This window comes from Musa acuminata, chromosome BXJ2-6 (genome assembly GCF_036884655.1).
Source record: "Musa acuminata AAA Group cultivar baxijiao chromosome BXJ2-6, Cavendish_Baxijiao_AAA, whole genome shotgun sequence".
In the NCBI taxonomy this organism is placed as follows: Eukaryota; Viridiplantae; Streptophyta; class Magnoliopsida; order Zingiberales; family Musaceae; genus Musa; species Musa acuminata.
The window spans coordinates 13,477,305-13,490,919 of NC_088343.1; the positions used below are offsets into that span (position 1 = coordinate 13,477,305).

A 13,615-nucleotide genomic window follows, 5' to 3' on the forward strand; every position below is an offset into this window, starting at 1 on the left:
TACAACCATATTTAATCTGCTCCATAAATCACGTAGGAGTGAACCAAAGCCTGCAGGTCTCTGACTAGAAGACATAAAACCAAGTGATGTTGCTTTTTCCCTTGCTATTAATCTGATCTTATAACAACAGTCATTACAGTCGGGAAAAAAGATCAGAGTGGCAGTGTGCCAGCTGAATCGATCTCTCATGTTAGTGGCCTTCTTTTTTAACAGATTGATTATGGAGTTATTTGGAGGATTATGCCCAGTATGATGTTTATGCACTTCAAGATTCATCAGTAAGTATTGACCTCTAAATTATGTGAGCACGCTTTTTACTCTAGTCTACAAATTTCTGAAATTTGCATACTGTTCTTGCAATTATTTTTACTATTATGTTTGTACATTATATCTTGAATCATATGATGTATTAGTCTGTATGCTTGTTTTATTATGTTATTGGTGTAGCATTTACCTTGAAATTGATTTCTTACCTATATATTGTGTCGTAATATTAATACAAATTATTATAAAAAAGAAAACATTTAGAATCAACATTTTGTTTCTATGTGGTGACCTATTTGAATTTCATGAGATCAGAAGTCTTTCACCTCAGTCAATAATATGAGGTTTTTAATATTTTAATTGTAAGAAAAATTTTAAATTACCCTAATTAGGTTGAATCAAATGATATCATTAGTGGATTTTCCTTATATATAAATTGTAACAAGAGCAATTAATATTACCATCATCCATGATCTCATTTGAGATATATGTAACTAAGAAATTGTAATTATCGATTAAAGATTAAAATTGAATAGAAAAAATATAATTTAGGATTAACTATAAAATCAAGTTTATATTATAGAAATGCCTAGTAGTAGAAGGTGATTATTTAGAACTATAATCTTCTTTTGTACTTTTATCAACTTTTTGTTTGGGACCAACCCAAGTCACAGATCATGTTTTTAGTTTGATAATCTCCTTTTGTTCGTCTATACATGTTCTTCTGAAAGGAAATCATTAAGAATTTCTTTAAAAAATATTATAAGTTGAGCTAGATAACTTGGAAGCTAAGTAATAATGGATATCACCATATTTTAAATATTGACTGAAACTGTTCATTTTAGTCTGGATTCGAATGTTTTATAGTCAGATTGGCTTGTAAATTGTTGCAAATTAGCTAATCTAAAGACACTGAACTGCTTGTTAGAACAGGATAGGCAACAAAACATATCTTTAGGGCTTTAATTTAGTAAGACTTACTAAACGTAAAGCATGATTAAGATACTAGTTAGTAGAAATTTATGGTGGTTGCATTTGTTGTATCCTTCTTCTTTATGCAAATTGTTTGTCAACTTAACATAATGGGTTGGGGTTGACATTGATCGTAAAGCTTAGAGAAACAGACCCATTAGAAAAATATGGCTAGGCTGCCAGACTACGTCTTAGATATACTTGATTAATGCAGTTTCCTACTTTTGTGGCCTTTTCTTTTGTATATGCTGCGAATTACTGTGACAGCGGCAGGTGGCCATAGAACAGATTAGGAGCACCAACCACGCTTCTCTCCCATCTAACTTTCCCTCTAGTTTGTTATTGTTTGAGGTGTGGTAGGCTGCTCCTACTTTACTTGTTATTTTTTTTAAAGATAAGTAGTGTGGTAGGCTATTCCTACTTTATTTGCTAGTTTTTTTTAAGATAAATAATGAAAATAGTATTTGAATCCAGAACATTACGATGTTGCGATAAGATCTTTACCAGATAAATTAGTTAGCACATTCATAAGATGAAGGTAGATCATCGAGGAACTTAACTAAATTATGCTGTAATTTAAGTTAAAGAAAAGAATGAGGTGTGGATCTTGATCGCCTTCATCAGGGCCGCATTAGATGATCTAACCTAGAGGTTGGATCCAGTCTGTGGCCAACCTATCCTGTCCCGTGATTGAGAGTTAGAAGGAGAATATTAAAGAAAGCCAAAGATAAAATGCGCAGAGCCAAAAAGGCCAATTTGGGATGTCAATTCGGTCCTTGTGGATGACCAAATGGCAATTTCCATTAACTAAGTTGACCTCTCTTTTACACGTGAATACTTGGTTCTCGATTCCCTCTTCTACTCGAGCAATGCTCGTGTCATCAACATCGGCCATGACATGCTCGATGTCGATGCGATCAGTGCTGTAGATGAAATCGCTGCTGCTTGTGCCGCCGCTATCCCCTCTGTTTACTGATCGGTCGTCTTCGGTCATGGAACCCGTCGCCGGGAGGCTGTCCTCCCCGGCGTGGCTTCTCACCGTCACCCAACCGTCATTCCACGTCCAACTTGGAGCGCCGCCTCCGATCAAGCACTGCATCCTCTCGGATGGATCCTCCGATGGTTCTCCAACCGCCTCGTCGCCCTCGTCGGCGAGCGACTCCCAGAAGGCCTGATCGAGAGTGCTCCTGGGTGAAACGCGGTCGTAATTTGTGCCGGAGTCGGGTCGAGGGCACGCAAAGCAAGCGGCAACAAATGGGTGTCGGAGAAGTTGCTCCGCCGTCCACCGCTCCCGGGGATCCCTTCTCAAGCACCTGCTCAGGAAGTCCTTCCCCTCGGCGGAGATCCAGCTGGGGAACTCCGGTACGTCGGCGGAAAAGGCGATTCGGTGGAGGGCGCTGACGGGGTCCGCCATGTTCGGCCATGGCGGCCGCCCCGTGGCCATCTCGATGGTTGTGCAGCCTAGGGCCCAGACGTCCGCCGGCGCGCTCTGCTCCTCCCCTCGCGCCACCTCCGGCGCCATGAACATGGGCGTGCCCCTCGGCTGATGGCGTTCTTCGTCACCATCAACCTTACGCGCGCACCCGAAATCGGCGATCTTCGCCCGCCCATCGGAGCAAATTAGAACGTTTTGGCTCTTCAGGTCGCAGTGGACGAGGCCGTTGGAGTGGAGGTAAACCAGTCCGCTGAGGATGTCATGAAGGTAGGACCGGATGGCGAGCTCGTCGAGCCGACCGCTCTGCCTCTTGATCTCATCGGATAGCGAGCCTCCGGGGGCGTACTCCATAAAGAGATTGTAGTGGAAACCAGCGCCGGGCACGTGCGGGGGGGTGACATCGAACCCCAAGTAGGAGACGACGAAGGGGGAATCCAGCGCGGAGAGGAGCCTCTGCTCCCCGCGTAGGGAGCAAAGCTCCGAGGACTTGACCGCAAAGACCTGGCCGGAGGCCATCGAAGTGGCGAGGGAGACGGTAGCGGAGGCTCCGCGGCCGATGATCCGGCCACGGCGCCACTCACCAATCTCCATGGCTCAAGAGAAGGCGAATAGTCACCGAGGTGTTCGACGTGTGACCTCGTCTTGAGAAAGAACGGAACTCAGCGAGGACCTTCACATATATATATGTGGGTGGAAGTTTTCTGGGTTAGTTGCTGGCGTGCGCGCTTTGATTCTCTTCTTACTTGGGCGGCCACAGAAAGTCGCCGCTGGCCCAAGGCGGCCGTGCACGCGCCTGTTGAAGTCAATCAGTACATCGCTCCCTGACCACCTCCCAAACCGAGCAAAATAAATCTGCATGGAAAAGTAAAAGACACATGCTCCACGACATGCAGCAGAGCAGCTACCTTTCCAACACGCATGGCACGTGCAGCCAAAGCTGCTTGATGTGTTTAGTAGCTATTTCTCGGTTCTCTGCTTCTGATACTTATCTTCGTAGCGGTGATGCCAGTGCTGGCTTGAAGATAAAGGGTGGATATGCCGCCTATTAAAATTGTGTACAGAAGAGTGGAGTAAGGTGGAGAGTGGTAGATGCTGTTAATTTATTCCCATATGTGAGCATATGCTTGATAGGTGATCTACCAAGACTTCAAGAGGTTGGCATTGCGTCTCGCAATTGTTGACGATTAGATTAGATAGATTCATGGCACCTAGCTATATTCTTGGATTGATCCATTAGGATTGGTTTTATTATGAACCGCCTTTATGTGGCCCTGTTTGTATAGGTAGAGTAGTTCATCATCCACTTTGGAGTCTGATATGAGTGGGCACGGGCTCTGTTGCAATGATGGGAGGGAGAAGTACTTTCTGGATGTCGAATTAATTGGACAAGTGAAACTTGAATGCGGACAGAAGAGATGGGAGGAAGAACGTTGGTATCTACAAGTAGCCGCCGGCTTATTCTTAATGGCCTTATGATTGGTCGATATATCGAGTCATGTTGGTGTTACGTTCGAATCGAATTGGTGAACTACATTATGTGCAACCCAAAAGTTTAGGATCGGTATTAATTCAACTCAAAAGCTTAAGGTTATTGAATTATGAATAATTTTATTCTTTCAATTCTTACTAATATCATACTATCCTCTTAATTCCCCTTTTAATATTTTCTTAAGTTTGAAACTTTCTCATGAGAAATTCCAATGGGTTTGTCAAAAGCTCGGAGTAGACCATATAAATGTCAATGGGGAATTTGGAAGGAGTCAAAACCATCTAATTGAACATGTCGTTTGTGACAACCGTTGAAGTCATCGCAATTTGTGTGATTTATTTAACATGCATGATCGTGATTTATTAATGGGGTAGACGGTGGGGAAGTAAGGCACCAAATCAACAGAAAATTAATGTTGGCTAATGAATATACAAATCTTCGAATGAAACAGTTCGTTTTTATGAGTAATCAATCAGATGCAAATTCGATGTAGTATTTGTTTCGGTGAAGTAGAGAATTTAAGAAAGGCATGGGTGCGAATGATGAGGTAACACCAAACAAAACGCACGTTGCCGGCGGAATTAAACGGCCGAACTCGTTGCTCACGTGGTGGGAGATCAAGGTCGATGTTGGAGCTCGTCGCAGGTGCTCTGAATTCAACCCACCAAATAAAAGAGCGGTCAAAGCCTGGAGTACGAGGCATTGGATTTGACTGGGTTCATTGTTGTTCTTGGTGTGATGCGACTCCGCCGGCTCGGATTTTGACCACTGCTGGTTGCGAAATTGAACGTGGGGATTGACCCAAAGTACGACTCGGCGTCCCGTCAGGTAATGTAGTCTCGTGACGTAGGGTGTTCCATTTGTCGTTGTTCTTTTTCCAAATAAAAAATAAAATTATAAAAATGATCCCAGTATGTAAGGTTTTTACAAAAATAAGATTCGAGGATCGATATGCACAATACAGATTAATTATATATTTTTATAATTAATTATATTTTTAAAAATTATATTGAGATTTTTATACTTAGTAAAACATTGAGATTCTTATATAGAGTTAAAAATAATAATTTTATAAGATTAAAAAAATAATAAATTTTGTTAGAACAGATATTAAATATTTCACTTTTCTAAGTATATGTATCTCAATGTAATTTTTGAAAGTTAGATATCGAAAAGCTAAAAGTAGTCAATTACATGGACAATCTATAATTAAGCCTGCACAAAACTATGTCCATAGATAAACATACCATCATTGAGGACCAATCAATAAATTTATGCTATCTAATAAATTTGCTCCTACATCTTATCCATTTCATCATGTGTCCTCTAAAATAATTCAGATTTATATATATATATTTGAGGGTTTAAAACTTAATTCGATATATTTTCAGGGTGTATAAAATCTACTTATTATAAGTTATTATTTAAAATCTTATTTTATATATTTTTAAAAATATTAACTAACTGATAAAGATTTTGTTAGATGATTGAAAGGTGTTCGAATTCATCCTTCATCATTTACCCTTTATAAAGTTTTTTCATAACATAAGACATTACCCCAATGCCCATTGAAGGCAACAACATCTGATTTCTAAAAACAAAATTCTAGGAAGACGAATATGCTAAGATTGTTGCATTCATATCATTTAAGTTGACATCTGTCAATTAATTCCCCTAAATTAATTGAGATGTACAAAGTGAAAATCGACCTCATGATGTCGACATGCAGAACATGTTCGTCCACCTCATATACCTATGTGGCCCTTCGTCATCATAATCTGATTTGATGAGATAATTAATTTATTAATTATTCTAAAATACATAATTAATTTGTCTACGCGATCATCTAACAACGAGGTTTTGCTTCCAACCCAAAAGGCTAAATGATGTGCTTAAGCTCGTAAACGAAACCAGCATGCACATACCATAACCAAACACCGGCATCAAAGACTAAATGTGCTACAAGTTCGATGTTCTGGTGGTGCGTGTTGCTGCTCCTTGGTCTCTTCAAGTATTCTCTGATGGTTGATGATGCTATCTTCAAACGCAGTCGCCGGAGACTATCCAACTGTACCCTGTGGGCTTCTTTATCCCTGAGTTCTGCAGCGCTTTCTTCATTCCAGCAGCATCATCCCATCGTCCGGCCCCTGCGTATATGTTCCTCAGAACCATGTAGAGGCCGGCAGGCCAAGGCTGAAGCTCAATCAACTGCTTCCCTACACCATCCCCAAGCTGCACGTTCTCATGGACCTTGCAAGCCCCCAGAAGAGCAACCCAAACCGAGGCGTCGGCTTCGAAAGGCATCCTCCTAATGAATTCCATCGCCTCCTTCAAGAAGCCAGCCCTTCCCAGGAGGTCGACGACGCACCCGTAGTGCTCCATCAGCGGCACCACCCCGAATTCGATGGACATCGACTCGAACCACCTCAGACCCTGGTCTACAAGCTTTTGCATAGCGCAGGCTGTCAACACGGCCACGAACGTCACGTGATTCGGCCGCAGCCCTGAGGCTGTCATTGCATCAAACAGTTGTAGGGCACTGGCCGCCCTCCCGTTCCGGGCTAACGCCGAGATCATCGCATTCCAAGTGCACACTTCCTTCTCCCTGGTTGCTTGGAAGACATCTGTGCAATAATCCAAGTGACCGTGCTTGCTGTACATGTCGATCAATGCGGTCCCTACGAATCCCGTCAACGGTGCTTCGTTCCGCACGATGAATCCGTGAATCTCCAAGCCTCTAAACAGAGCTCTGTGGTGATCCAAATTAGCGCATGCGGAGAGGACGCTGACCAACATGGCTTCGTTCGGTCTCAAGGGCACGTCCTTCTGTATGATCCATCTCCTGAAGAGGTCGATTGCCTCATGGAACTCGCCGTTTCTAGCGTACCCATTGATGAGGCTCGTCCAGGAGATGACATTCCCGTCGACCATGCTTTCAAAGAGCGCGATGGCAGCCGCGAGATCTCCGTGGACGCAGAGCGCGTGGAGCATCGAGTTGCGGGAGGCCAAGTCCGGTTGAGGCAATTCGTCGAACGTCTTCCGAGCGGAACCGAGATCGCCGACTCGCGCGTAGAAATCGACGAGGGAGCAGTTGGTGAAGTCGTCGAGGAGGAGGCCTCGGCGGACGGCTTGCGCGTGAATGGCACGGCCGGAGGAGGGGGAGGAAGCGGCGTCACCGGCGGCGGCTTTGAGGAGAGAGGGGAAAGTGTAGCGGTTGGGCCGGACGCCATGGGCGAGCATCTGGGCGAAGAGGCGGAGAGAGGTATCGGGCTGGTCTCGGTGGCGTAGGCAAGCCCGTATTAGGTAGTTGTAGAAGAAGACGGCGCTGCTTCCCTGCCGTATGGGAAGGAGGGCGCGCGGTGGGGAAGCGAGGTGGAAGCCAGTGGTGATGAGAACGGCGTGGATTTGGTGCAGCCTCTGCGGGTGGCTGTGCAAGTGTTGAAGCAACAACTCGAAGCATGGCATGCAGCGACGACCAACCCACCGGCGTCTACGTCGCCAAGGAGACGAAATCGTGGCCGGTACGGAATATTCTAGATCTTTATATTATTAATTGATCGATTTAATTTTATATTATAAACTTGAATTTTTTTAAGGTATATTCTCAAAAAAAAAAATCTATTATGGGCTGTTTCCCAATTCTTTTGCATCACTCCTTTTTTTACTTCATACCTGAAATATATTATCCACCTATTTTTTTCTCTTTTTCTTCTTTTTCCTATGGATCGATCCTTAAGATTAACTGTTCCAATTGCAATAATTTTTGTATTATACTATAATATTTTCAGTAATACTTTAAAAATACTATATTTGTTTCACTAGTATTACTAAAAATATATTAGCATAGTGTCAAAATGTAATGTAAAATTTATATAAAAATATTATAACATGGTCTAAAAATATTATAATTAAATATGTTCATCCTACACATCGATAGATCCAAAAAGGAATCAAAAGGATATTCTATGCATTAGACAAAAAAAAATATTGAATAAGAGTTTTTTTTCAACAATTCTCCCACATTTTTTCATAATTTTTAATTACTTTATTTTGTCTATTTGATGTCATCAAATAGATAAATTCAAAAAAATAAAAATTCCATTAATTATCATTAATAAAATATTAAAAATGATATTATATGTGATGACATAATAACCCTTCATTTTCATTTAATTATATGGAGCTCAAAGAGCAGCGCTAATTACATGGACGCATTTATCGGCATTGGAACCAATAGATTAAGAGTCTAATCTGCCTGAGATTAAGAGTGGTGTGACTTAAGCGTAGTCACACAGCCCACATAAGCAGGTCTTGTTGCACCGGTTGAAGCAGCTCCCGCAGTGCTTCTTGTCGACGGCCAAGTTGACGCACTTGCCGCCGCAGCACGCCTGCGTGAACTTGCACAGCCTGCCGCACTCGCCGCAGTTGAAGCGGTCGCTGCCCGTGTCGACGCACTGGTCGCCGCAGCAGCGCTGCCCCGGGCTCCCGGCGCTGTAACAGGCCGAAGGATCGATGCTACACTTCTTCTTGCCGTTCGCGTCCGTCGCCGCCAGGAATCGGCTCTTCCGGCCTCCGCCTATGTCTCCAATGGCTGTCGGAGCGAGAGCTACGGTTATGGCTATCGCCACGAGGATGACGGTGGCTTGCTTCATGGCAGGAAGAGGCTACTATCGCAGTGTAGAAAGTTAGGGTTAGAGGGGGGGAGGGGGAATACAGGGAATTATAAGAGAGGAGATAAGGGCGGGGGAAGTCAGATCTCTGTATCTGGATGAGTTGCAGTGCAGAAAGCTTAGAGAACATTGAAAGCAAAGGAAGGAGACTCGTAATAAAGGGTGGGTTTCCACAGCAAGCTACGTAGCCGCAGCCAAGCGGCTCATATTTACACAAGCACATATATAACCAACCTCTTCTCTCCGTGGTGGTGATGAGTGAAGAGTGTGGTTGCAGGCATTGTGTTCTCGTGCAATGCAAGGTTAAGGGTAAGACAATAGCTTGTGTTACACACGCAGACAAGATCTGAGAGTTGCGTTTAGTTCTTGTTATTAGAAATAATTAAGATCCTCATTATTATTTTTTCTTATAAGAAGACTTGATATAATCCACATTTTGTTGCATATAGACAAATAATGCGTAGGTGATGAAAATTGGAGGACAGTAGTAAGTAAAAAATAAATAAAAATAATGGCAAATGATAATTAGCCATGACTTTTAATGCTGGAGTTATGTGTCTTTAAATAAATTAGCAGTTTTTTTTACAGGAAGAAAAAGTCATTAGAAGATAATCAAGATTTTCAGATATAACATGTTAGATTATATAAACTATAATTTTCTTTTATAGGATTTTCATATGACATATTAATAAAATTTTACTTGTGATAATTAAATTTTAAATATTGTTTGTAGATATTTGTTTAGTTATTCAAAAATATATGTTTAAAAGTATTAAAATAATATTTATTTTTTACATAAAAATATGATTTATGTTTTATAATGATTACAATTATCATATGAGTTTTTTTAATGTTGATTAATATTCAATGATTATTATAATTATTATTTTATTATTATTAAATTATTTTGATATAAATTATATTTAAATTTTTTGATGAATATTATTTGTAACTTATATCACTAAGTTTTATATAACTAGTAGTTGCCAAGATGGCTTGGGTTAGTAGAATTATGAGATGTAAATTATAATAAATATTTTATCATTTATATGATATTTTAAATTATATTTTATATTATTATATTGGTCTTTGTAAGTGTCAAAGTGGTCTAAACCAATAGGTTATAAAATTATATTAAAAAATTAGTTATAAATGATATAAAAAATAATATTCATAATTACATACATAATTAGGAGATTTAGATGATCCGAAAGAAAATTCTACTTCGAATAATTATGTGATAGAATATAATGATATTGTTTTGTATATCCTTATAGTTTAGGGTTGTATACCCAAATGTAAAATACTGTTCTACAAGGAGAGTATTAGTACTTCATAAATAATTTTGAATAAATACTAAATGTATCAATATTTCATCCAAAGGTGAAATATAGGTCATATTAATAGTTTAATATCTATTTTAAAATTTAAAATTTTATTTTATTTTATTTTTATTATAGTGGTACTTTTTTATTATATTATTATAATATTTATATATTTTTTGGATTAAATTATTATAAATAACTTGAGCATATGAAATTTATACTAGGTGTGATAGATCTTTATTGGACTAGTTAAAAGAATTATAGACTTAACTACTGAATGTTCTATGAAACAAATAATTAAGATAAATTATTAGAAAAAGTCTAAAAGATAATATTTAGACTTTATTGTAATTTACAACTAACATATTGGGATATTTAAAGATTAATTTAAATTTACTAACAAGTAATTAGCTGACACTTTAATAAAAGTATTGATTTAAATATAATATAACAATATTTGAGAAATTTAATATTATATTCTCGATATGGATGATAAGGTTGTAAGCTCAAGAATATTAGACATAAATATAGTTGAGTCATTTCTTATATAAATTATTTTTAATTTTATTTCTTCTCAGTTTGACTTATTTAAAATTTATTATAATAAATTTAAGAATAAATAAAACTTAAATGAGCTTACTAGTATATCTGTTTAGAAATATTTAAAATTAAAATAGAAAAAACTTATAATATTTTGAATACTACTTGAGGAGTGAGTAAAAATTGAGTGAAAATATAAGAAAGTTGAAGGACAAATTACCTAAATTTATAAATACTATTTAAACTTAAGAATCTTCATAGCAAAATACTAATTATATAGTAAGAAAGGTCATGTGAAAAAGAATCATAAGATTCTTTTCAAAAAGGAAATGTATAAATCTAACTTTTGTATGTTTTAAATCAAATATTATATAATTCTTTTTATAATACTTGCTTGATTAATTCTTATGTTTAAACTTATATTACCGATATTTTTTTTAATACAAAGACAAATAAAAGTAAAAAATATTCATTGTTATAAAGAATCATTTTAAAACAAAATTGATAATTGTGGGTACCTATCATTTACTCCTAAAATAATTCATTTGATGTTAAATATGTATGCTATATTCCTACAATTTTAAAAAAAATTAGTTCTTTATCTAAAATTGTTAGGATATCCTAACAATTTTATCTTTCTTTTAGTAGTTATAAACTTAATATATTTATAATTTAATAAAAATTAACTTTTGAATTCTATATTATAGTTTGTACATAATTAATATAAATCTTAACTTTACAATGATCATATAATTAAATATTTAAATGAAACATAATTTTATTCATTGAGATTATATATGCTTACACAGAGATATTTTTCACCTTTATAGATAATATTTTGAGATATGACTATATATATTTAATTCATATAAAATATCATATTATTGATACTTTTAGGTATACATAAATAAAGTCGAGTGATACTTAGATAAAATAAAATAAAATTATTAAATCTAATAAGGATAATTAATTTTATGATATATATGATGAATAAAGTAGGGTCCTTACCCTTTTTATTAGATTCTTATAAAAGTAAAATATTTGTGCTTAGTATATTTTGCCAGATGTTCCATAGTAATACGAGATTATTGAAATATAAAATCGTACTCTTATGCATATGATTAGGAGTATGATAAGTTATTCTTCTATACTCGAATCAAAATAAGAAAAAACTTTAATGATGATTATGTAGATCTTGAACAAGGTTCCTAGTAAGTCAATTCGATCAACTCATTTTGAGTTATAGATTCATAAGAAAACAAACCTGAGACATTTAGATATTTAGGATTATCTTGTATAAATAAGAATCTTCAAATTACATGAAAAAAAAAATAGATTCAAAGATTATTTCTTGATATTTTATTATTTATCCTATTAAAATTCAATGGAATTCATATTTCATTACCTTAATCATAATATGAGGATAGTTGAGTCTAGAATATATTCCTAGAATATAATGAATCCATATGAGTGAAAATCTTAAATTGCAGTCTTAATATTAAGAAAATATTGATACTTCTTTATTATTTTATATTTGAGAAGTTATTTTTTCTCAAATCACTAAATGACTTGATGAAAGCAAACAATAAAATAACATTAATGTATTCCCATATAATATTGATATCACTACTAATAATCTTCTAGAATAATCACAATCGATAGTTTTGAGAATATCTCAAAGAAAAAAAAATCTACTTTATCATTTTCATAAGTTAAAAAAATTGATGATTATGAAAAATAATATGATGTAATAAAACAATAGTTGAAATTAATATACCAGAATGATATATAAGAACTCATTAAATTACCTAATAATTATAAAAGAGTCAATTATTTATGAGTCTTAAAAACTAAACAAAATTCAATGATGGGCGATATAGAATGATATAAAGTTAGACTTGTGATCAAATAACTTACTAATAAAGAAGACATCGATCATGATGAGATATTGAAGACTAAGAATCATCATAACATTTGTAGCTTATTATGATCTTGATTTAGGATGTAAAAATAAATTTTCTTAATAGGGATCTAGATTTATATGGATTAACCTAAACAATTTAAAGAAAAAAGAAATAAAATTATATATATAATCTATTTATAACCATAAATGAGCTTCTCGATAATGGTACATAAAGTTTTATAATACTATTATTTTCTTTAGATTTATAAAAAATATTATTAATCAATATTTATATATAAAGGTTAGTGGGAGTTAGTTTATTATATTGATCTTATATGTAGATAAAATTTTACTTGCCAACGGTGAATGTGGTTTATTATACGAAACTAAGATATTTCTGACTTAGAATTTTAAGATTATTGATATAAATGATTTAGCTTATATTATTGATATTGAGATATTCAGAGATAAATCTCAAGGATTATTATGACTATCTCAAAAAGGATATATTGATCAAATATTGAAGAAATTTAATATACAACTTTATTTAACAAATGATAAAAGTAAAAAAAAATTAATCAAGTGTTTTTAAAATAACATAAAAAAGTATCAAATAAAATAATATATATATATATATATAGTTGAAAGTCTATTATATGCTTAAGTCTATACCATACTAGATTTTAGTTTTATATTTAGAATATTAGGTAAATATTAGAGTTACCATGAAACACTAAAAGAGAGTAAAGAAAGTAATAAAATATTTAGAATGGACAAAGGATTATATGCTTATATATATAATTAGATTAGTTTGAAATAATATTATTTTCATATATTGATTTTGTAAATTACCTCAATAATAGATTTTATATTTTTAGAAAGTCTACTTTATATTTTGTATTTAGATTAGTTGAAGGGATAATTTATAAAATAAAAATAAAAAATAATATATTATTTTATTATTAATAATAAAAACTAATTTTACAATATGCTTTGAGGCCACTAATTAAACTTTAT

General features: G+C 35.5%; 3 protein-coding genes across 3 annotated transcripts; all 3 read right to left on the reverse strand.

The window, feature by feature from the left end:
• Window positions 1–1,817: 1,817 nt before the first annotated feature.
• On the reverse strand, window positions 1,818–3,397 carry LOC135613509 (mitogen-activated protein kinase kinase kinase 18-like). The gene has a single exon (XM_065110544.1). The coding sequence runs from the start codon at window positions 3,260–3,262 to the stop codon at window positions 1,934–1,936; it is 1,329 nt and encodes a 442-aa protein (XP_064966616.1). The 5' UTR covers window positions 3,263–3,397; the 3' UTR covers window positions 1,818–1,933.
• A 2,405-nt stretch (window positions 3,398–5,802) lies between these two features.
• On the reverse strand, window positions 5,803–7,675 carry LOC135613510 (putative pentatricopeptide repeat-containing protein At1g10330). Its single transcript, XM_065110545.1, has one exon. It carries the CDS (start codon window positions 7,623–7,625, stop codon window positions 6,201–6,203), a length of 1,425 nt encoding a protein of 474 aa, XP_064966617.1. The 5' UTR covers window positions 7,626–7,675; the 3' UTR covers window positions 5,803–6,200.
• A 762-nt stretch (window positions 7,676–8,437) lies between these two features.
• LOC103988453 (stigma-specific STIG1-like protein 3) lies at window positions 8,438–8,812 on the reverse strand. The gene has a single exon (XM_009406981.2). The coding sequence runs from the start codon at window positions 8,810–8,812 to the stop codon at window positions 8,438–8,440; it is 375 nt and encodes a 124-aa protein (XP_009405256.2).
• Between the last annotated feature and the right edge of the window lie 4,803 nt (window positions 8,813–13,615).